This window comes from Lissotriton helveticus, chromosome 9 (genome assembly GCF_964261635.1).
Source record: "Lissotriton helveticus chromosome 9, aLisHel1.1, whole genome shotgun sequence".
NCBI lineage: Eukaryota > Metazoa > Chordata > Amphibia > Caudata > Salamandridae > Lissotriton > Lissotriton helveticus.
Window position 1 is genome coordinate 257868285 of NC_136070.1, and position 24736 is coordinate 257893020.

At 47.1% G+C, this 24736-nt stretch overlaps 1 protein-coding gene across 1 annotated transcript in view; it reads left to right on the top strand.

The window, feature by feature from the left end:
- The first annotated feature begins 9188 nt into the window (after window positions 1-9188).
- Window positions 9189-24736, top strand: part of EIF2B2 (eukaryotic translation initiation factor 2B subunit beta) — a 57900-nt gene continuing 42352 nt past the window's right edge. The window contains exons 1-2 of the mRNA XM_078659912.1: window positions 9189-9430; window positions 24185-24305. Coding sequence (XP_078516038.1) covers window positions 9268-9430; window positions 24185-24305 — 284 coding nt within the window. The 5' untranslated portion in view covers window positions 9189-9267. The remainder of the gene's footprint in view (window positions 9431-24184; window positions 24306-24736) is intronic.

Here is a 24736-nt window from a genome sequence, read left to right on the forward strand (position 1 = left end):
CTCTACCGTGCCGTGAACACTGCCTGGTGCACCTTTACTACTGGAAGGTGGTGAGGTTGCTGAAAGGACCCTCTGCGTAATAATCCTCTACCCATTAATGCACGTATGATCCCATGAGGGGCCCAGAGGAGTTTTAGTTTCTCTGGATAGTAGAAATTTTAGACCTCAGGGACGCAGTCACATTGATTTTTTCCCGAACGGCGCGGGGCACAGGATTGCTTCAGATTTGCCTGCACGGAGCCAAAGTACATTTTACTTAGAGTATATGGTGTTGATGTCACAAATTCACAAACACAATACAGCGAAAAATAGAGAGGGGGGAGGCGGGAGTGGTTTGGACACAAAACAATTACAAATATATATAAAATAAGTAAACTTACCGGGCGTCTGGAGACTCCGTCCCGATTCCCGCCGTCCTCGTTTTCAAGTCCTGTCCTGCAGCACGTCATCAGGAAGGCGGCGCGGCAGGCAGCCTCCCTCTCCACCGCCGCGTTCTTGATTGGTGCGGCCGGCTGCCCCAGGCTACGTCATTTTCTCTCTGTATGCTGCTGATGCAGCATACAGAGAGAACAGGGAGAGTTACTCGAGGGCAGGGGGGAGTGGCTTGGGGGGTGGCTTGTCCACTGTTGGTAATACTGTCTGTTTGGGCGGCCTGAGGCCGCCCAAACAGACAGTATTAACAACAGTGGGCAAGCCACTCCTCCAAGCCACTCCCCCCTGCCCTCGAGTAACTCTAAACCAGGAAGTTCAGGTTCTGCTTTCTCGCCGTGCGAGAAGGCAGAAACAAATGGTAGTTATATTAAGGAAATAACTACCATTTGTTTCTGCCTTCTCGCACGGCGAGAAAGCAGGGGGGGCGGCGCCCAAACGCCCCCCATGGAGGAGCCGCCACTGTGGGTGTCGTCCACGTAGGAAATGATGTTTAGGTTGTGTTGGCGTGCGATGGCTGCGAGGGGGCTCATGTAGACGTTGAAGAGGGTGGGGCTGAGCGAGGATCCTTGAGGTACGCCGCAGATGACTTTGAAGGCCGCGGAATGGAAGGGGGGGGTGGGTTTTATACCACTGCTTTTAGTGCAATAAAAGCACCAGAGCATGTAATACACACATTTTTACTCAAAGATGTAATGGCTTTTCAATAATCTCAATTATACTTATTGATGTGGAGCTACGATTGTGTGTGGTGAAGATTATCTTTCTTAATGTGGTATTTTGTGTTATCTAAGGTAGTGTTCAAATGGCTAATGATTCTTTTTTTCGGGTTTTGGCTCTGCAATACTTTTTTAAATGGCTAAGCATTGCTATGAGAGAAATGAGACAATATTGTAAATTATAACTATACAGCCTGTTCCCATTTTGTTAGTTCATTGTTAATTTTCTTATAAAAGTACACCCTTGACCCTCGGGTAGGTCACTTCCCTACTGCTGCAGCCCCGCCTGCCAGTCTTCTTGCCGCCTGCTCCTCCCTCCAGATCGGCGCTCTCCCACCCTGCACGAGCGCCGCCTGGACCTCCTGCGCCTTGATTGTGTGCCCCGTGTGCCTGCCCGCCCCCTTCTCTTTTTTTCTGTACCCCCGAGTGAGTGAGTGAGTCTTCCTGCTTCGTCCGCCGGGCTCCTCAGCCCCGTTTTTCCCGCCGCTGCCTCCCGTGCGGCCCCGCCCCCCCCCCCACACCCATTGGCTTCTTCCCTGCCGCCTCCCAGCTGGCCCCTCCTCCCCTCCTTCCCTCTTATGTCGCCCCCAGAGCGACCGCGCAGCAGACGCGCGCAGCGGGTGTGCCAATTGACCGCCAAAGGCAAGCCCGTCTGCGCCCGTCCGCGCCTGGACGCGCCCAGCGCCAGGACCCCTGGCCCCCGACGACGCCAGACCTCACGACGGACTTACGACGCCGCAACCCTCAACGCACTCAACACCGCCGAACCCCCGCCTGCTACCGAGCCACCCCGAAACGCACCCACGGACCCTTCACCTGCCAAGCCTGCAAGTTCACCTGCCACCGGACCTGCACCGCATCCGCCAAGCCGAGCACCAGCAGCAACCACCTCAAGTGCATCCTGCTCAACACCCGCTCCGTACACAGACACGCCGTCGAACTCTGGAACCTGCTCAACACAACATCACCAGACGTCGCCTTCCTCACGGAAACCTGGATGAACACCTCCTCAGCGCCCGACATCGCCACAGCCATCCCGGACGGATACAAGATCATCCGGAGAGACCGCGTCAACCAGACCGGAGGAGGCATCGCCATCGTACACAGGAACACCATCCGCATCTCGACCAACTCCAACGACACCCTCGCTGCCGCCGAACACCTTCACTTCCAGATACACACCGACCCCAAGACCACCCTCAGAGGCACCCTCATCTACAGACCCCCGGGACCACGCGCACAATTAATTCAGTGAAGACATTGCAGACTTCATCAGCCTGCACGCCCTCTCCTCCTCGGACTACATCCTCCTAGGAGACCTCAACTTCCACCTGGAGAACAACAACGACAGCAACACCACCACCCTGCTGGACAACCTCGCCAACCTCGGACTCAAGCAACTGGTGAACACCCCCACCCATTACGCCGGCCACACGCTTGACCCCGTCTTCTCCGCCAGCAAGCACATCTCCTTCAACCACTCCACTGGACTTCACTGGACCGATCACAGCTGCGTCCACTTCAGCTTCAGGAGAAACACGACCCACCACCACCCACAACAGGCTCCTCGCCGGAACTGGAGCAAGATCACCGCCGAGCAGCTCACCACCTCCCTCAGCCAGAACCCTCCCGCCAGCACAACGGACCCCAACGAAGCAGCCAGCAACCTCACACAGTGGCTGACCGCCTGCGCGGACGACCTCGCACCACTAAAGAACCCTCCCAACAGGCCCGACAGCAAGAAAACCCCCTGGTTCACCGACGAACTCAAGGACTCCAAGAGGAACTGCCGCACCCTCGAGAAAGCCTGGCGCCAAGACCAGACCACAGACAACATGACCGCCCTCAAGCACGCCACCCGCAAGCACCACCAGCTGATCCGCACCACCAAGAAGACAGCATTCAAAGAACGACTGGACAACAACGCCCATGACAGCAAGGAACGCTTCAGCATCGTCAAAGAGCTCTCCAACCCCAGCGCCGGAAACAACGACATCACCCCCTCGCAAGACCTCTGCGACTCACTCGCCTCGTTCTTCCACCGCAAGGTCACCGATATACACAACAGCTTCAGCACACCAACCACGCACCCACCCACCGAACCAACGCCCCCTACCACCACCCTCTGCAACTGGACCCAGGTCAGCACCGAAGACACCATCCGCACGATGAACACCATCCACTCCGGATCACCAACCGACCCTTGCCCCCACAACGTCTTCAACAAGGCCGACTCCATCATCGCACCCCATCTGCAGGACATCATCAACACCTCCTTCCATACCGCCACCTTCCCGGAAAGCTGGAAGCACGCCGAGCTCAACGCCCTCCTGAAGAAACCAACAGCGGACCCCACTGACCTCAAGAACTTCCGCCCCATCTCGCTCCTCCCTTTTCCTGCCAAAGTCATTGAGAAGACCGTCAACAGACAGCTCGCAGCCTTCCTTGAGACAAATGGATCCCTCGACCCCTCGCAGTCCGGCTTCAGAGCCAACCACAGCACTGAGACCGCCCTCATCGCTGCCATCGATGACATCAGATTCCTGCTCGACAACGGGGAAACAGCAGCCCTCATCCTCCTGGACCTCTCAGCAGCGTTCGATACTGTCTGCCACCGCACCCTAATACAGCGCCTCAGCAACATCGGAATCCAAGAGAAGGCACTGGAGTGGATCATCTCGTTCCTCGCCGGAAGAACCCAGAGAGTCCGCCTCCCCCCGTTCAGATCTGAGGCCACAGAAGTCATCTGCAGCGTACCACAAGGATCATCACTCAGCCCAACCCTCTTCAACGTATACATGAGCCCCCTTGCAGCCATCGCACGACCACACAACCTCAACATCATCTCCTACGCCGACAACACCCAGCTGATCCTCTCCCTCACCAACGACTCCGCCACCGCCAGAATCAGCCTACACGAAGGGATGAAAGACGTCGCCGAGTGGATGAAGAACAGCCGCCTGAAACTGAACTCAGACAAGACGGAAGTCCTCATCCTGGGATCATCGCCCTCCGCCTGGGACGATTCCTGGTGGCCCCCTGCCCTGGGCTCCACTCCCAAGCCAACGGACCATGCACGCAACCTGGGCTTCATCCTGGACTCCTCCCTCTCGATGACCAGACAAGTCAACGCCGTCTCCTCATCGTGCTTCAGCACCCTGCGTATGCTCCGTAAGATCTTCCGTTGGATCCCCACCGAGAACCAGGAAGACGGTCACCCAGGCACTCGTCACCAGCCGACTGGACTACGGGAACACCCTCTACGCCAGAACCACAGCCAAACTGCAGAAAAGACTCCAACGCATCCAGAACGCCTCCGCACGACTCGTCCTGGACATCCGCCGTCACTGCCACATCTCCGGCCACCCGAGAGACCTGCACTGGCTCCCCGTCAGCAAGAGGATCACGTTCAGGCTCCTCACCCACGCACACAAGGCTCTCCATGACCTGGGCCCCAAGTACCTCAACGACCGCCTGACCTTCTATACGCCCACCCGCCAGCTACGATCGACCAGCCTCGCCCTCGCCGCCGTACCACGCATCCGCAGAGCCACCGCCGGAGGAAGATCCTTCTCCTACCTGGCAGCCAAGACTTGGAACTCCTTCCCCATCCACCTTCGGCTGACCCAGGACCATCTTTCCTTCAGGAAGCAACTCCAGACCTGGCTGTTCGTGCAGTAACGTATCCCCTCCCCCAGCGCCTTGAGACCCTTCCGGGTGAGTAGCGCGCTATACAAATGTCATGATTGATTGATTTATTGATTGCTTATACCAAAGCTAAGCTTGTACTCAGTCACTGTTTCTTTCTCTCCAAATGAAAGATGGGTAGACAAACATATGCAGATTTAAATGTGTGCATGCTGCAACAGAAATTCATCATGGTACGTAGTGTTGGCAGTCATATTACGAAAGGAGCTGAGGCCATGTAAAAATAACACTTATTCTTGTTATGGTGAGCATCGGCAGCATAATACACCTCTGCAGAATTAGACTGACATAGCCAGAAAAGGGCCTGTGAGTAGACCCATGCATGTGGGAACGTGGGTGCATGCCCATAACCCTGCTACACCGCTCTCAAGATCTGTGACAGGGGGTGAATGTTTTGCCATTGTGCAACATTCCGTCCATCATCTTGTGTGTTTTGCTGTTCACCCTATGTGGGAAGGGTATGCCCAGACGTGGGTCCCGTGCTCACTACGCCACTGGAGTCAAGCTATCCTGGCTGAAGAAGGCTGATAGCCAGAAACCGGTCCTAGGATGCTTGATTCCGTTCCAGGGAAGACATGGCTTGGCAGTTCGGGCTGGACTGTTCCCATGAGGCACAGGGCCAAGACTGATTTGCATATGGCCATGTCTGAACTGGGGTGGCTTGGTGAGCAAAATAATGATGGATTAAACCCAGATCTGTGACTGGGGGTGAATGTTTTGCCATTGTGCAACATTCCGTCCATCATCTTGTGTGTTTTGATGTTCACCCTATGTGGGAAGGGTATGCCCAGACGTGGGTCCCGTGCTCACTACGCCACTGGAGTCAAGCTATCCTGGCTGAAGAAGGCTGATAGCCAGAAACCGGTCCTAGGATGCTTGATTCCGGACCAGGGAAGACATGGGTTGGCAGTTCGGGCTGGACTGTTCCCATGAGGCACAGGGCCAAGACTGATTTGCATATGGCCATGTCTGAACTGGGGTGGCTTGGTGAGCAAAATAATGATGGATTAAACCCAGATCTGTGACTGGGGGTGAATGTTTTGCCATTGTGCAACATTCTGTCCATCATATTGTGTGTTTTGCTGTTCACCCTATGTGGGAAGGGTATGCCCAGATGTGGGTCCCATGCTCACTACGCCACTGGAGTCAAGCTATCCTGGCTGTAGAAGGCTGATAGCCAGAAACCGGTCCTAGGATGCTTGATTCCGGTCCAGGGAAGACATGGCTTGGCAGTTCGGGCTAGACTGTTCCCATGAGGCACAGGGCCAAGACTGATTTGCATTTGGCCATGTCTGAACTTGGGTGGCTTCAGCTTGGTGAGCAAAATAACGATGGATTAAACCCAGATCTGTGACTGGGGGTGAATGTTTTGCCATTGTGCAACATTCCGTCCATCATCTTGTTTGTTTTGCTGTATACCGCTCTCAAAGGGCTCCTATAGCTCCAGCCAGTGCACAACACCTGCACCTCAGTCAGTGTGGAGCTCATGATCCTACACCTGAACAGATACCTGGTGCTCTTTCACAGAAAGATGGGAGGTGCTGCTATCTGTGTAGGAGGGCATGCAGAACTTTTGTCCACTGAGGGGATCTTTGATTTGAGGGCACCATAATTGGGGTCCTTCCCTTTGTTTATGGGGCCACCAGGCCATACATTAACAATTAGCTCACATACACTAACAGAGACTCCTGCAGGAAATCCCTCCTATTGCACCCTTTAAGTTGAGCTGCCCTAATAAGTGTTATGCTTTACTCCTCCATTCACTCACGTAAATATATAAAATGCAAACTCTTTCAGTTTCTGAAGGGTTTATGTGTGATGTTCCACGTGAAACACAATTTCAAAATGGACTAGACCACCTTTTACAAATCTATACCATAGCTGCCAAGTGAATCTGTCTCATGTGCAACACCTTCACTCCAACCCACTACCTATTTTGAAAATGTGTGCTTGTGACTAAAATGTTACTTTGGAGATTGGTATCGGCACCATCCACAGCTAGCACTGCCACAGTCCAGTGACTCAGTGGAAGACAGACTTCTGATGAAGGGAGAAAAAAGAATGGGCAAAATGTGCTGTAAAGTTTGCTTTAATCAAGGTAGTCAGCGCCTCCTGCTTTCACACCCTCAAATTGCTTAATGAAATATTCAAATGGCTCCCAATCAACAGATGGAGAATGGTTACCCAGGCCCTCATCACCAGCAAGCTGGGCTACGGCAATGCACTCTATCGGAATCACTGTCTAACTGCCAGAAGACTTCAGACCATACAAAACCCAGTGGCCAGACTCACAAAGCCCGCTTTTCTCCGCATTTATCTCACCCCACCCCTCAAAGACCTTTGCTGGCTTCCCATTCACTAACCAACACTTTTAAAACTGATCACACACATATATAAATTTCTATACACCCTCTACCCCACCTACCTCAATAGCCTCCCCAACTTCAATATATTCACCAGACACCTCTGCCCAGACAGAATCCTGTTCGCACACATCCCCGACATACAAAGAACCAGAGTCTGGTGTTGTGCTTTCTCCTATCTTGTGCCCAAAGCCTGGAACGACCTGCCCTTATACATTAGAGCTGCCTCCTCAGTACTTTAGCTCTGCAAGAAACTGAAAGCATGGCTCTTCACCTTGCCCAGTCACAGCCAACATAACCTCTGCTTTCTCAGCATTAGGATACTCTCTGGGGCGAGCTGCACACTTCACAAATACAATTAGCAATTCATAACATACAGTTCACTTTAGTATAATTGTTTCTCACTCTGGCGTCTCCAGTTTCACATTTAGTCCATGTTCTTTTCCATCTCAATCAGACTCTCTTTTCATTTCTTCCTCGCTACTATCTACTCAGTCTATCTCTCTCTTCAGTAGCTTCTCTCAATCCCTTCTCTCTCACTGTCATCTCCCTCCCACCTTCTCCTCCTCACTCCCTATCAGAAACAGGCCATATGGAAGATTAACCCAGGTGAGTGATGTGTGATACTCCCACAGAATATTAGCTAGTCCCGTTTTCTCAGTCCCTACAAAACCCCGGGTTTGACGTTATAGGAATGAATGCTGAAAGAGCTCAACTCTGCCTGTGATCACCTTGATCGATGTCTGAGCAGGGGCTCAGCACTGTCTGCAATGGAGCTCAGCTGCAAACTTGGAAGAGCTCAGCTTTGTATGTTCATCTCTATGTATGCAAGACTCTGTTCCAACTGAATGAAATAAATGACCTATGGGTACACAGTCTCTGCTATATCTGTGCAGGGTTTCCATACTAAGTATACAGGGACTTGGATGCATCTGTGCTGCTGCTCCGCTCTATCTCTAAAGGAGTGAGTTCAGCTCTGCAAGATTATGAGATCTGTTAGTGGTAGAGCTCCATTGTCTCTGTATGCACAAGAACCAACTTTTCTTTGTGCAAGAACTTTTTTACGTCACCTGAGAAACAACCAACGTCCTTCCTTAATAAAATAGGCACTGAAATGAGCTTCTTGATACCAAGCAGACGTCATCCTTTTGAATGGTACTTTGTCCTGCAAGAGTTTGGACACATGGTACTCTGTTCCACAGTTGCACTCCTGATCTCTATTTACCTTGTTTTCTTATCCCCTTTCAACCGCACACCTTCTTCCTTGCCAGAGTACGCTTTGTTGTGAACGTCTTCTTGATATTCTTCAGTTTGATATGTCCTTTTGGTCTACATTTGTAGTGAGGAAATTTAGAAATGACAAAGAAGATCAAGCTCAGACAAGGAGACAATGTTAAATATGAAACAAGACTATGGTGAAATATATGGGGTGGGATGGGGCAGGCTGAGAAAATGAAAAGAGGGATGGCATGGAACAGGAGAGAAGGCAGAGACATGTGGAGGGAGTGACAAGAGTGACATAGGGCAAGATGAACTTTCCAGTGCAAAACAGGTTTTGCGCGGTTTTGCGCTGAAAAGTAAATTTAAAAAAACATTTTGCGCAGGTTTGCATCACTTTTGTCTAAATGTGACATGAATTGAGTATGAGCGAGGCAAATAAAAAATGGGACTTCATTTCGCTCACTCACTACTTTCAAAGAATGCCACTAATGCCAATAATAACTGATGAGATGTGGCCTAATGGCAAGATTTGAATCCCAGGCTCAAATCTTGTAAGGAACGAAAGAATCTACAACTGCAAAAATAGACAACAGGGTTCATTTCACTCCCTTGTTCACCTATCAGCATTGAAACTAAATGGTTGTTCAACTGTTCACACCTTCAGCATGGCGCTCGCTATACTTACATTCTTTGCCTGAAGTTAGCGCTCTAGATCTAGTCACAACCCTGTAGAAGATCACCGTCGCGGCCCTCTGTGACCCGGAAGTGCTTATGATGCGCTGACAGTAAGGCAGTGCTTTAGAGTTACTAAGTTCTGTTTTGCCAATATGCCGCCTACAGGGGAACGGGGTCCGGAGCTGTCTGAACGAATTGATGCCTTCGTGGCGCGGCTGAAGCGGGAGGGCAGCCGGCCGAGCTCGGAGGAGACCGCGCGGGAGACAGGGGCTCTTCTACGGAGAATCATTGCCCAGGAGCGATGGGGAAGTGCAGGTGAGGGGATGTGAAGAACAACACCGGCAGGGCAGAGAGCAAATAGTTACGGAGCATTAAAATATACGGGGTCGGTTAATGTAAGTAGAGTTCGTACAAGGAAGAGCGGTATTGAAGGTCTGGTGTGTAGTGCCTGTCAGGGGAATAACTGGCAGATGTCTGTCACTTGTGGCGACTTGAGCCAGTGATACCTTACGGCCAGTGTTCGAAGTGCATTAACATAGTTTGGGAACTGTGATCCTGTAGTATGCAATGGGGGTAGGGTCAAAGGCTTGGCTAAAAAGTACACAATATATTTTTACTTTTTCGTTGATCTTTTACCTTCAGGTAACGGTATATTAAAATAACACACACCTTAAATGGAACATAAATACAGGGTAAACTAGTACGTGGGAAATGCGTTATTTTACGTTAGCAAACAAGTTTTGGTTAATGCGATCAATGCTGATGTCTGCGTCTTTTACCAGAGAGAGACAGAATTGAGCCCTGGATGATGCAGCAGGAAATCATTTTTAGTGCTTCAAGGTTCCAGTCTATGACAGAAAGCACTGTGACTATGTAATACATTATTTTAATATTGCATTGCACAGAGCATGAGCTAGGCTGCCACAAAATGTGTAAAAAGATTTAGGTTTAAGATAAAAAAGTACTTGCAAGATGTATAATGTATTAATGTACTATCTGTAGCTAGTGCAGACAATCTTTATAGCTCTTCATTAAAAACACAGAGTCCAGAACATAGCTGGTAACACCTTGATAATCCCTCTCAAAATGAATAAATCTTCGTCACCTCAAAGCTTCAAGTGACTTCATTAATTAAAGCCTATACTGGCCTCCCTGTACAAAAGATATGAGAGAGCCCTGAAATCATGGGAACCTGGGCATATACTAAATGCACAAATACAATTATTCCCTCCGAGAAAGGAAAGAAGCCGAACTTCCCTAGGCTTGTAGAAATGTCGGAAACCAAAAAGTTGTACTGTATGTAGACACATTTTATTATCTAGTAATAGTTGACTTGCAGTGGATCAAACTTAATTTGAATTAAGAGGTAGGTGCTCCAACATAGACGGTGCAGTGAAAAGTGTTCAGGTGTTATTTTCACTGTATACAATCTATTGGCTGATATCAGATCCAACTCAAACAGCATGACTCAAATTTTAGAGTACTATGTCCATATTGTTAATCAGTAGCAGTCCTCTAGTAATATTGTAAACATTTCAACCCTTGAACAATTAATACAGGGTCATCATCAGGACAAAACAATGTAACAATCAAACACGCTGTTGTGAAATCCACTGTCTATAGATCGGGAAGGAATAGGCCCGTAAATATAAGATTCCGTGCGACGATGACATCCGAGTAAACAGCGACCCGGTATTAATAGTTCAAGTGTCGAAACGTCGACAGTATTACTAGAGGACTGATATTGATGAACAATATGGACATTGTACTCTAAAATTTGAGTCATAATGTTTAAATTAAATGTAATTTCAGTCCCTAGACTGTATATATTGTAAATAAAACCTGCACACTTTATTCAACTATGTCGCTATTTACTGCACCGTCTATGTTACAGCACCTACTTTTTTTGTTCAACATTAAATTTGATTCACTGTAAGTCAAGTATGACTAGATAAATTGTGTCTGCATACTGCATCACTTTTTGGTTCCACACACTTCTACAAGCTTAGGGAGGTTAGGCTTCTTTACTCTCTTCGAGTGAATCATTGTTTTTGTGTATTTATTTGTCATACTAGACTTTAAGCAGCCTTTACATTTGCAGATTAACCAATTGCACAGACTAAGATTTCCTTCTGCACTTTGGCAACCTTTTTCACCTTCATAGCACAGGAAACTCCCTACCTTCCCCTTCAGCTGAGACATAGCAACTGTGGTAATTTACCGTCCAAGGAAGGCAATCTATCATCAACAAGTAGAGGAGCTTTTTTTGTTAAAATAAAAGTGTGGGCACATTTTGCCCCACAGTTCCCACCCACTTCAACCTCTGCATATGGGTCATTTTCATTATTCTTATTGCTAATCTTCCTCATCATTGCTTTTTTTGAAATTATCGATTGCCAGTTGGCTTTAGTATTCCTAATAAATAATGACTGACTGAGATTGATTGCCAGTTGGCTTTGATATTCCTCAATGACAGGGATGAGGATGGTGGATGAGGGGTAATGCCATTTTATCTAACAACACTTTGAGCCAAAGCTTTGTTTCTCCCATTGTAAGTGTAGACTTAAAGATCCCAGCACACAGTGCTGTTAGCTAAAAAAAACAGGACTAGCCCAAGGCGTCCCACCTGACGAGCTACTGGGCAGATGTGCAGAAGGATGGAAGGTATGAGGGCAGTGTGAAAATAAGTGGGTACATGGAGTAGTGGCAAAGTACACTCTACTTACCGTTGGGAAATTCAGCTAAGACAGGTGGTCTACAGTGGGATGACAGTGTAGGCTTTTGGGGGTTGCAGGGTTTGTCATGCTAGTTTGCAATTGAAACACCATTTAGGAATATATTAACATATTTGCAAGCCTAAACTGCTGACAGACTTTGTTTTCAGTCTCAGAGTTGGCTTACTTCGTATCAGTACGTCCTACTGGTGCAGGCATTGAATTTCTTAGTGCATCTTACTGCAGGGCATGTTCTGCTAGCTTTTCCCCAAAACCTAGCATCCTCTTTTAATTTAGTGTGAATTGGCAGATGGAAGTAATCCATATGTTGATCAGGTGCAATTTGGTCGTTAGCATCAAGAGTTGCCTGACCATCCTTGGACCACTCACTATTTTAACCTTCACGAGTCAGAGTTCTTCACCCAGCGTGTAACAAAGCAAAATCCAAAGAATTATGTTATGGTTAGAAGAACGGATGATACAGGTAATTGAAGCGAGCAGCACAACTTTTCTGGTACTTGCTTACGTTGCATCGTGAGGAAACTGTGTTCATTAAATCCTGATGTTGCTCTGGTTTTCTAGCTGTTAACGATCAGTTTTACTTATTCAAAGGCGTTGAATCTATTTATGAGCTCCTTGTGTATTCAACTATTTTAGAATGGTGTAGTGTCCTCTCTGTGTGTTACATCATGGAATGTTCGCATGACTAGAACACACAAAAAGTGAGTGTACAGAGACCATGCCAGTTGAGCTAGGAGTCCTTTCAGGTTGCTGTATAATGGTTGCTTCTTCATTCAACCTTGTTCTACAGCTATACTAATGTTGTCCTTGGGTCCAGTATTGTAATCACTAGAGTTGAGGCTCCTTGGGATGTATTGAATGAGATAGATTACAAATTTCCTTTTAGAAGACCGCACCAAAACTAAAAACCTTTTCCACTAATTTTTGTGATGGATATAATCCGTAACAGAGTAAAAATGATATTTGTTTGGGTTGCAGAATCCGTCTCATTAATATTATTGAGACCGGGATTCTATTTTGAAAAGCCAGCTGAATAGTTGGAAGAGCAGGTTTGGCAGCCTGCATGGGATAGCGGCCCTCCATCTCTGCATTTGTCTCACGGAATGCAAGCATAGCAGCCCCTATCCCTTCAAAGTCACTGCTATAATTTCTGTTAGTCAGGTTTGTTGAAAATCTATGTATAAGAGTGACATTCATGAGCCACGCATCCGATTTGTAGCAAATGTTTTCTATTGGCCATTGTATTTTCACTTTGTGTATAGAAAACCTAGCTACATGATGCTATTTAGAGAATGGAGAAACAGATCAGATACTTGCATTTTTCCTGTGACTGCCGTTTGAAATCTGTATTTGCAATTTGTGCCATCCCTCCTCTGTGGCTAACACGGGTAAGGTCTCGCATTTGTGATCCCTTGGTTAATTTGCAGATGCCATCAAAATGATTCTCCTGCTTCGTGCTAAATACATTTTTCCAGAGGCAGTTTAATATTCATCATGCATTTAGTCGTGGATGTGTCTGTATATTGATGTTAGGCTTGTCTTGAAGTGGCATATTTTGAGTTGTGTTTATTGTTTTGGGGGCAGGGCCATTTTCTCCCATCTGTTTCACAGTTTCTAAAGCATTTTCCCTTGAAGGATGCTGACTTACGCCAAGACTAACTATTAGAGATGATTTCTAGGCTCTTGTCTGATTTTTTTGCAGTGTTTTAGAGCAGTGTAAACATTTGTTCTATTAGGGTCTCCCCTTCAAAATGGCCATAAGACAGGAGATGCAAGGAAAAAACAGAAGATCTGTAGCGATGTGGGGAGTATAATTATTAAAGACGACCATGGTCCCCAAAAATATAAATACGTTATATACTAAATATACACTTGGGCCCAATTACGATGTAGGACGGACCGCCACTGGCGGCCTGTTGGTGACAGTCAGTCTGACATCTGGTGCTGCGGTCCGACTGCCGTATTATGATGCGGGCGGCCTGAGGCAGCAGTCAGGGTGACCAAGACTTCTGATGGGGTCAAGGAGCCCGTTGGATCGTCAGTCAGAATGTAATACCCTACAATAGGGACACCGCCGTAGGGATTATGATGTCCCTTTCTGACAGCCTTTCCTTGGCAGTCCTACCACCATAGAAAGGCTGTCAGAAATTGATGTTGGAGGCCCCTAGCAGGGCCCCTGTCTCTACTGGACTCCACTATGGTACCTGTGGTGCCCCCCAAAACACCCCAGGCTTCCAAACATGCCTTTTTGCATTAAGGCTTGTGCTTCAGCACTTTTCTGGGCTGCAGCTCAAGCCTCAATGCAAAAAGACATGTTTCAGACTGCCTACATTGTGGTCGGATCGTAATTTGGCGGGCTGTCTTGATCCCAAAACAATGTTGGTTGAACGCTCGTCTGACTGGCATCGTAATGAGGGCCTAAATGACAAATACGCTCGTCTGACTGGCATCGTAATGAGGGCCTAAATGACAAATGTAATTATTATTTTTCTTAAAAACATAGTCCTAAAGTTACCATACTCTCATTAACCCCTTCGGTGCGTCGGACGGCCCCTGGCCGTCCGATCACATGGCACAGGGAATCCCTCTGATGCAGGAACCAGAGAGAGAGGGAGATTCCCTCCCTCCCCCCAGTCCTCCACCCAACAGCCTCGGAAGCTGGTGAAGAGCTTACCCAGCTCCAGGGGCTGTTTGTTTTGTTTCCCTGAAGTGACGATCAGTGCGCACGTTTTGAAACCAAAACTGAAATGAGCCAAGAGGCTCATTTCAGTTTCTCTTTCTACAATCAGGGGGCTATCTAAGCCCCCTGAGCATGTAAAAAGTCAATAGAGGTATCGTTGAAAAGGGGAGAATCTCCCCTTCCCAATGGTACCCTTCGCTAGTGGAGGGCGATCCCCAAGCAGCGATCCATCCACTAGGCACCAGGGATTGGGGAGCAGCTCCTTGGGCAAGGGCCTTTACTTCCCCCATATTAATTAGGGTAAATTCAGTCTTTCTGCCCCTCCTCTGGGGGGCAGTAGCCCATAATATGCCTCCTGGGGAGGGGAGCTGAAAGCACACTAGATACCAGGGATTTGTTTTCTAATTTGAATTAGGGGTTGGGGCTGCCCAAGATGTGCATGCCAATGCCCCGAACACTGCCGTAAAAATTAGTCTTTCGGCTTCCACGGGGGGACAGAAAGCCCACTAGATACCAGGGATTTTTTTCTCTGTAATTAGGGGTGGGGACTGCCCAAGATGGGCATTCCAATGCCCCCACCCGCTGCAAAATTACAGTCTTTCTACCCTGCCGGGGGGCAGTAGCCTCCACTGTTGGGGGGGAGAAAGCCCACTAGATAGCTGGGATTATTTTCTAATTTGAATTGAGGGTGGGGGCTGCCCAAAATGGGCATGCCAATGCCTCCAACCCCCCCCCCCCAATTTTTTTTTTGCCATAGCCTTTCTGCCCCGCCCCGGGAGGCAGAAGGGGACAATAGTCCCTAATCTGCCTGGGGGAGGGGGGGGGGGGTCAGAGAGCCCACAAGGAGCCAGGGATTTAGTTGTTTTATTTATATGTGGTGCGTTTGGCTGGCGGTGTGCGTGGATGGCGCTTGGTTGGCGGTGTGCGTGGATGGCGCTTGGCTGGTGGTGTATGTGGATGGTTGTGTGCATGTACTGACTCTTGGCTGGTGGTGTGGCTTGCATCGATTTTCTCCCCCCCACCACCAGCGTTTTCTTACCCGGAATCCCCTGTAAACCTCAAATTTACATACAAAGTCACATTTTCCTCATATTTCTGTGTGAGTAAGTTGTAGGATCACCGTGCAGGCACACATTTCCTACTACCCAGCATTCCTCTTGGTCTCCCGAGAAAAAATATACCTCACTTGTGTGGATGCCCAAAGATGCCTGCCAATTAGTTAAAGCTGATATTAAGGGCAGCGAAAGTGCTAGATTCTCTATTAAAGCCAATCCACAATTTTGCGCGACCGGCCTCTTGATTTATAGACCCCCCGGCGCCGACACTCCATTCATTAACTCGCTCCTACAGTACCTGGCCACTAACATCACTAAAACCTCCAATCTCACGATCATAGGTGACCTTAACCTACACCTTGATCGGGACACTGAGCCCAAAATCACCACCTTTCTTGCAGACCTTGCCGCCCTCCAGCTCAATCAACTCGTGAGTGGCCCCGCCCACAGAGCGGGACACCTCCTTGATCCCATCTTTTCGAACACCACGAATGGGATTGCTGGCACACCCATTCCCATGGCTTGGACAGACCATCATCTGGTGATCATGACTGTCCCTTGCAAACCTGCCCCCGCTTCTGTGCCTACCCCTCAAGTCCAGAAGCGTCCGTGGAGAAAACTCCGCCTGGAAGATCTCCATAATCTCCTGAGGACAAACCCCCCTCCCCCGAGTGACGACCTTGACTTAGGATACGGCCAGTTTTGCCACTGGATTAATCAAGCATTGGACACCCTGATCCCAGCTAAATGGATCAAGGCCCGTGCCCATGTGGCTAGCCCCTGGTACAATTCAGAATTAGCCACTCTGAAAAAAGAATGTAAAAAGGCGGAAAGAGGATGGAGGAAAAATTATGATACCAACCTCAAACATAAATACGTTCAACTTCAAAAAACCTATCATCGTCATGTCTGCAGAACAAGGACGGCGTATTATGCCACCGAAATCAACAGTAGCACCAACGCTTCGAAAACTGTCTTTAAAATTTTAAAAGACCTTACTGCAAAAAAAAACGCCATTACTGCCGCCACCTCTCCGGACCTATGTAATAATATGGCCAATTTCTTTACCGACAAAATAAAGAAAATTTACGATACCTTCCCCAATTCCCCCCAGATCTCTGTCACTTTGGACCCCACCAGACCCTATCTCTCCTCCCTCCCTACACTAGAGCGTGAGAGCTTTCAAAACATCCGGCCGATCCCCTTAAACCTGAGACCTTTTGTGAAGCCAATGAGCTTGTCACGGAACCTATACGGAATATCATTAACCTGTCTCTTTCCACTGCCAAAATACCCTCTAAATGGAAGCAGGCATGGGTATCTCCCATCTTAAAAAAGCCCACCCTAGATCCCACTCTTCCTGAAAATTTTCGGCCTATCTCACTTCTCCCCTGGCCAGCTAAAATTATAGAGACACACGTTAACATCACCCTCACCAATTTCCTCCTAACCAATAACATCCTGGATAACTCCCAACACGGGTTTAGAGCTGGTCATAGCACCGAGACAGCCTTGCTCAGTGTTACAGAGGACCTCCGTGCCATTCTTGACACCGGCGGAACGGCAGCACTGATCCTGTTGGATCTCAGTGCTGCCTTCGACACGGTGTCACACGAGGTCCTTCTGATGAGACTGGAGGAAATTGGAATCACAGGGACTGCCCTGGGATGGTTTAGAGACTTTCTTTCCAACAGATCCTTTAAAGTCTCCACCCCCCTTACCTCTCTAAAGAGCACAGCACTGGACAGGGGGTGCCTCAGGGGTCATCACTGAGCCCCACCCTGTTCAATGTTTATGTTCGACCGCTAGCAGAAGTGGTTAAAAAGAGTGGACTGGGGTTAGTGTCTTACGCAGACAACACCCAGTTGGTGGTAGCTCTCAATGACAACAACGGTTTGGAGGCCCATCACTTCAAACAGACCCTTACTGACATCACCATCTGGATGACGGCGAATTTCCTCCAGCTCAATGCGGGGAAAACAGAGATACTGCTCCTGGGGAAAAACACCGCATCCTGGGGCGAAAGCTGGTGGCCCGACCCTTTGGTCCAACCTCCTAAGCCCAAGGAATGTGTTAAAAATCTGGGAGTCTGGGTAGACTCGGCATTGAAATTCACCCAACACACCAAAAAAGTGGCAGCCACCTGCTTCGGCATCCTGCGCAATCTAAGACCCATCCTGAAGTTCTTCGACTGCCACACCCGCCAGTTAATTGTCCAAGCTACCATCCTTTCTAGGCTGGATTACGCCAGCTCCCTTTTACTGGGCGCTAATCTGGCGGAAACTACCAGACTTCAGAGAGTCCAGAATGCTGCCGCCAGGGCCCTGGTAGGTCTCCCCCGCCACTCCTCGGTGGCTGGAGTCCTGAAAAAACTGCACTGGCTCCCGGTGGGAAAAAGGATTCAGTTTAAGGCACTCTGCTTAGCCTTCAAAATCCTTAAAACCGCCTCTCCCCCGATGTTGCGCCCCCTCCTGGCGGAGTATATCCCTAGGAGGTCACTTCGTTCAGAAGGACAACATCTTGTGGTCATTCCCCGTACCAAACTGGCCAGAATGGGCGGCCGATCCTTCAGCCTGCTCGCTGCCAAGCTTTGGAACAGCCTACCGGAAACAATCCGTGGCATACAGGACCTTCTGGCTTTCAGGAAAGCCATCAAAACCCACCTCTCTCAGTAATCTCCCCTTCTCCCCTCTGGTGCTTTCTTCTTTCTGCCTTCAGCTTCACTCGCAGCGCCGGGACGCCCCTTGGCTGGGGCAGCCGAGCGCTATATAAATCCCAATAACATTAACATTAGTGTCAGCCGAAAAACGTATAAACCAACTGCCCTTTTAGACCAGGCTTTGGGCCCCCTTAATTTCTACACATTTTTGGCCTTTCCATGTCATACGCACCTGGCCCATCCACACAAGTAAGGCATCATTTTGTATCGGGAGACTGAGGGGAATGCTGGGTAGTGGGATATTTGTGTCATGCGTTGATCCCACAACTTTCCCACACGGATATTAGTGGAAAATGTGACTTTTTAGCTAAATTTGAGGTTTGCATCAAATTCTTGGAAGAAAAATGTTGGGGGATCAATGCAAGCCACACCTCCCTGGACTCCCACAGGTGTCTACTTTTTAGAAATGTGTGTGTTTTTGTTGTTGTTGTTGTTTTTAGGTTCCCCTTAGATGTCTGCAAACCCAGGACCAAAAACAAAGGTTATCCGGATATCTATCACAAAACTACCTGGTTTTTCAAGGGGGTCACCTACTTTTTTGATCCCGGGCTCAGCGTCCATCTAAAGAAACCTACCAAACCCACACATTTCTGAAAACTGGACACTCTGGGGAGTCCAGGGAGGTATGACTTGTGTGGACCCACCAACGTTTTCCAACCCAGAATCCCCTGCAACCTCAAATTTAGCTGAAAAAAAGCAAATTTTTCTCAAATTTCTGTTTGGGAAAGTTGTGGGATAACCGGGCTGATACAAGTTTCCTCCCAACTAGCGTTCCCCCAGGCCTCCCTATAAAAATGCTACCTCACTTGCATGGGTGGGACAAGTACCCGTGACATGCAAGGGCCCAAAACGTATTGTGGAGACATCAACATTACCTATCACGAAACAACCTGGTTTTGCTAGGGGAGTCACCTGGGTTTTTGGCCCTGGGCGTGGCGGCCATCTAGGGAAACCTACCAAGCCCACACATTTCTGAAAACTAGACACCCGAGTGAGTCCAGGGAGGTATGGCTTGCATTGACCCACCAAGGTTTTCCTACCCAGAATCCCCAGCAAACCTCAAATTTAGCTGGAAAAAAAATCACTTTTTTTCAAATTTCTGTGTGGGAAAGTTGTGGGATCACCGGGCTGACACAGATTTCCTACCAAACAAGGTCCCCCCAGGTGTCCCGATGAAAATTATACCTCACTCCTGTTGGTGCCCCAAGTACCCATGACAGGCAAGGCCCAAAACGTATTGAGGAAACTTCACTCCTGTGGGTGCCCCAAGTACCCGCGACAGGCAAGGGCCCAAAACGTATTGAGGAAACTTCACTCCTGTGGGTGGCCCAAGTACCCGCGACAGGCAAGGGCCCAAAACGTATTGAGGACACTTCAAAATTACCTATCACAAAACAACCTGGTTTAGCTAGGGGGGCAACTGGGTTTTTGGCCCGGGCTCGGCGGCCACCTTGGGAAACTACGAAACCCACACATTTCTGAAAACTAGACACCTGTGAGAGTCCAGTGAGGTATTGCGTGCGTGGATCCCCGGTTTTCCTACCCAGAATCCCCTGCAAACCTCAAATTTAGCTGAAAAAAACAAATTTTCCACATATTTTGTGTGAGATCACTGTGCGGCAAAATGACCCTACCACACAGCGTTCCCCTCAGTCTCCTGAGTAAAATGATACCTCACTTGTGTGGGCAGGGCAATTGGAAGAACCAAAAACATAGGGATTAAGGGTATAGCACAGCAAATTCTAAGCCCTACATAATGTTTTTTTTTTTTTAGCCAATTCTGCATTAGACAACCACACAAGTGAGCTATCATTTTACTCATGAGACTGAGGGTTTTTTTCAGCTAATTTGAGGTTTGCAGGGGATTCTGGGTAGGAAAACGTTGGATGATCCACGCAAGCCAAACCGCGCTGGACTCCCCCTTGCAAAACCAGGTCATTTTGTGATAGGTAGTTTTGAAGTCTCCTCAATACATTTTAAGACCTTGCCTGTCGCGGGTACTTGGGCCACCCACACGAGTGAGGTATCATTTTTATTGGGAAACGCTGGGTGGTAAAAAATGTGTCAGCCCGGTGATCCCACAACTTTCCTACGCAGAAATTTGAAAAAAAAGTGCTTTTTTTCCAGCTACATTTGAGGCGTGCAGGAGATTCTGGGTAGGAAAATGTTTGGGGGGAGGTCCATGCATGCCATACCTCCCTGGACTCCCCTAGCTGTCTAGTTTCCAGAAATGTATGGGTTTGGTAGGTTTCTCTAGATGGCCGCCGAGCCCAGGGCCTAAAACCCAGATGACCCCCCTTGCAAAACCAGGTCATTTTGTGCTAGGTAATTGTGATGTCTCTTCAATACGTTTTGAGCCGTTTCCTGTTGCGGGCACTGGGCCTACCCACACAAGTGAAGTACCAATTTAACGGAAGACTTTGGGAAATGCGGGGTGGGTGGAATTTTGTGGATCCACGCAGATTCCAGACCTTTCCATCACGGAAATGTGAGGAAAATGTTTTTTTTTTAAATTTGTTTTTTTATAAAGTTTGAGGTTTGCAAGGGATTCTGGGTAACGGAACCTGGTGAGAGACCGACACATCACCCCATCCTTGATTCCCCTAGTTGTCTAGTTTTAAAAAATGCATAGGTTTGCTTGGTTTCCCTAGGTGTCAGCAGAGCTAGGGTTCAAAATCTACAGCTAGGCACTTTGGGAAAAGCAAGGTCAGTTTTCACTGTAAAAATGTGGTGTCCACGTTGCATTTTGGGCCGTTTCCTGTCGCTGGCACTAGGCCTACCCACACAAGTGAGGTGCTATTTTTTTAGGGGAACTCAGAATTGTTGAGCAACTATTACTTGTTGACTTTCTATGCATTTCTGCCTTCCTAATGTAAGACCATGTGTAAAAAAGAAGTCACTTTGAAGAATGTCCTACAGTTCACAGGCTAGTATGGGTAACCACAATTTCAGAGATGTGCAAACAGCTACTGTTTCTAAACTCTACATTTTGTTGCCATCTCGGAAATACATAGGTGTCTTTGATACCTAGGTTTTACTCTTTATATTTTGTCAAATGAATTGCTATATACCCGGTCTCTGGGTTTCTCGGGTTCTTGGTGAACCTACAAGTCCAATATATCCCCCACAACCAGAAGGGTCCAGCGGATGTAGCGGTATATTACTTTCAAACATCTGTCATACTTAGTTGTTACATGTGAAAACGTTGGCACAAATGGCGTTTTTTTTCAACTCATTTTCAATTGTCTGATTTTCAGCTGTTAGTTTCTATAACAAAACCTTGGAGGATCTACACAAATGACCCCTTGATGCATTAAGAATTTTGTCTACTTTTTCATAAATGTATAGCTTTCTGTGATCCATTATTGCTTTCACACCCATTTCTATCAGTAACCGGAAGGAGGTTGAAAGCACAAAAAGTAGCAAAAATAGGCTATGTCCCGGTAAAATGACAAATCTGTGTAAAAATGTTTGGTTTTCTGACAAAAGTCTGCCTGTGATGATGATTTCAGCACCACAAAACCTATTTTGATACCACTTGCAGGGGAAAAACCAGACGCTTTCTTCTGCAGAACTTTCCCCCATTTTTCAAAAAACAAAACAAAATGTAGCTGTATTTTGGCTCATTTCTGGCCCCCCTCCAGGAGAATCCAAAAAACCCTGGATACCTTTAAAATCCTGATGATGTTGGAAGAAAAGGGCACAAATTTGGCGTGGATACCTTATGTGGACAAAAGGTTACAGTGGCCTATGTGTGAACTACCCCAAATAGCCAAAAAAGGCTTAGCACATTGGCGGTGGTGGGGATGGGGGAGGGAGGCTTAGCAGCGAAAGGGTTAAATGCAAGTGACAAAAGGTGCTTGGTACACATACGTGATCCACAATATGATTAAAAAAACTAATTCCAGTGAATAACACAGTGCTTGTCCATACATCCAAAACAAATGCTATAAATGATTTCATTTGCAGGCTTGTAGGGTATTGGCTAGTTTTTCAATCCCTCTACAGATACAAGATCATCATTAGGGCAGTGTATAGAGAAAGCCGAGAGAGATTGTCAAGTTGATAATTCTATCAACGGTGCAGCTCGTGGCCCTGAATTGTGTCAATTGCTGAATACTCACTGCTGCCACAGAAAAGGACTTCCGGGTTACCAATTGACGAACCTCCCATGCAGGTCCTTAATGGATAAAAAAAACAAGTTAACACCCTGGTTCGTAAACAGAGTATCGAGAGTCACTGCAAGTGTCCAGTAGCCATAATGTATTCAACATAAATATATTTTTGGGGACCACTGTCTTCTTTAACAAATAGCAGATGGCATATCTCGGAAAATGACTGCACACAGTGCTGGCCTGTGTGGTTGTGCATTGCAGTGACTGCATCAAAAGTGCTTAGTTCTCTATCAGAACAGGTTCTTTAATGTTAGTAGAAATTCACATGTCCAGGTGCAGAATACCAGACACCGTTAAATCCGAGAGAAAAAAATCTCTCTAGTAAAGCAAATAAGTGTCTTTGCAAAGGTTTAATTGGCTTTCCACTATTTATCCTTAAACATTTATGTAAGAGTAAAATATTAAAACAGCCAATAAATATGGTTATAAAATAGCCTTGCTGCCAATCCAATATTCAATTTCTCTGTTTTTGAAAGAGGAAAAAATGTAAAGATTTTTTTCATAGGCATGCAACGTGATTTGGAGAAAGAACTAAATCATAACTTTCAGGCTGACAAAGGGCACCCATAATCTTGGTATTCGACACAATGACCATAAGCTCCTCAGCTTATTTTATTGATCTAATAAGGCTGGAGGACTTACCATTCACGTTTACTTCCATTCCTACGGCTCTCCTGGAGAAGAGCTCATTTGTTTCTAAATTTAATGGCTATACCCTTAATAGAGAACTGCTGTTAAAGATGATTACGATTTGATTCTCCATCATGGTATCTTCTTTAACAGCCTTAAACACTGAATACAATAACAAATTAATCCCTTCTTAACCCGTTGGCTGCTTCGAACTTTCTGCGCCAGAGCTGAACGTTTGAAAAACGGGTGGGGCCGCGTCGGCCAACGGACGTGCGCAGCATTACCACGGTAGTGCTCGCGACGACCTTTGGCCGACAGCAGCAGCCAACGGGTTAAAGGTGTTTAGTTCCTAAACGTCATGGAAGCTAGGGACATACCAGTATGGCAAAAAACATCTGAAATGCATGTATACTGAAAATGACGAAAAATGAAGAAACCAGCCTTGTAAACAAGAACGAGAAAACACTTGGTATGTGGACTTATACTCCATCCTGCTCTTCATTTAATTACAGCAATGGTAGAACCTTTTTAAAGAAACTTATGGAAATCTCAACCTTCAGTATGGGGCAAATGTAACGTGTTCTATATTAAAGACGTTACCCTTATTTGATAGGTGAACTACAAATGTTAAACCCAAACGCACATTATCCACGTGCTGTCAGTTTAAAAAAAAAAATCATTTATATCTCCTTAAGTCTGTGGTGATAGTCCTCTAAGCTATTCATAAAAACCCAAACGTTTTGGCCAATAAGTTCAAGTGGTACTACTTAAGGGTGCCTTTATATTGGCAAATATTCTTACGCATGTTATATCAAAGGTTGAATGGCCAGAGTTATGGGTGGTTTTGTTTTCATTTTGCCACCCTAAACCTTGGAATATTTTACAGTTCTGCTTAAGGAAAGTGTCCAAGCTTCTGAACTTTCCATGAAGATATATAAAAAACTGTTGTTTACTCTGTAGTACCACACATATTCTTGCATCACTTATGTCATTTATTTTAATTGAGAGGCAAATAACTTTAGTGAATATTGCGTTTTCAAAGTGAATTTAACACATAATTTTCCTTATTTCTTAGGTGAGCTAATCGACATAATCCACAAAGAGGGCCGGAGGATGACGGCAGCACAACCATCTGAGACCACAGTGGGCAACATGGTGCGCAGGGTGTTGAAAATCATCCGTGAAGAATATGGCAGGTTAGTTGTTGCTCCATGCCCTTATGTCGCGCTCTGACAACAGACCAGAGGGTGCGGTCTTTGGGTCACTGTCACTAGGTCGAACCTAGACAGCACTTTCACTGTCTCTTCTAGATATGTTGTATTCAGTCAGTCAGTCAGAATATCTTTATTCGACTTATTTCAAGTCATACAAAGAAACAAACACACAAAAACATCACATAAAATACATGTTCCAGAGTTATCATAAAAGCAACAGGCAAATAGACAAGCATTTACAATGCAATGGTCTCGGCAATAAAATAGGTAGAGCTATTGGTATTGCTCATTATTTTTTTATCTTTTTTGTATCCCTAAATAAATGGCAGTCATTTCTATTGGCATCAACTTATTTTTTTGCATATGTGATACCTATTGCATTAGCAGAGAGAGAGGTATTGAAATAGAGAGAG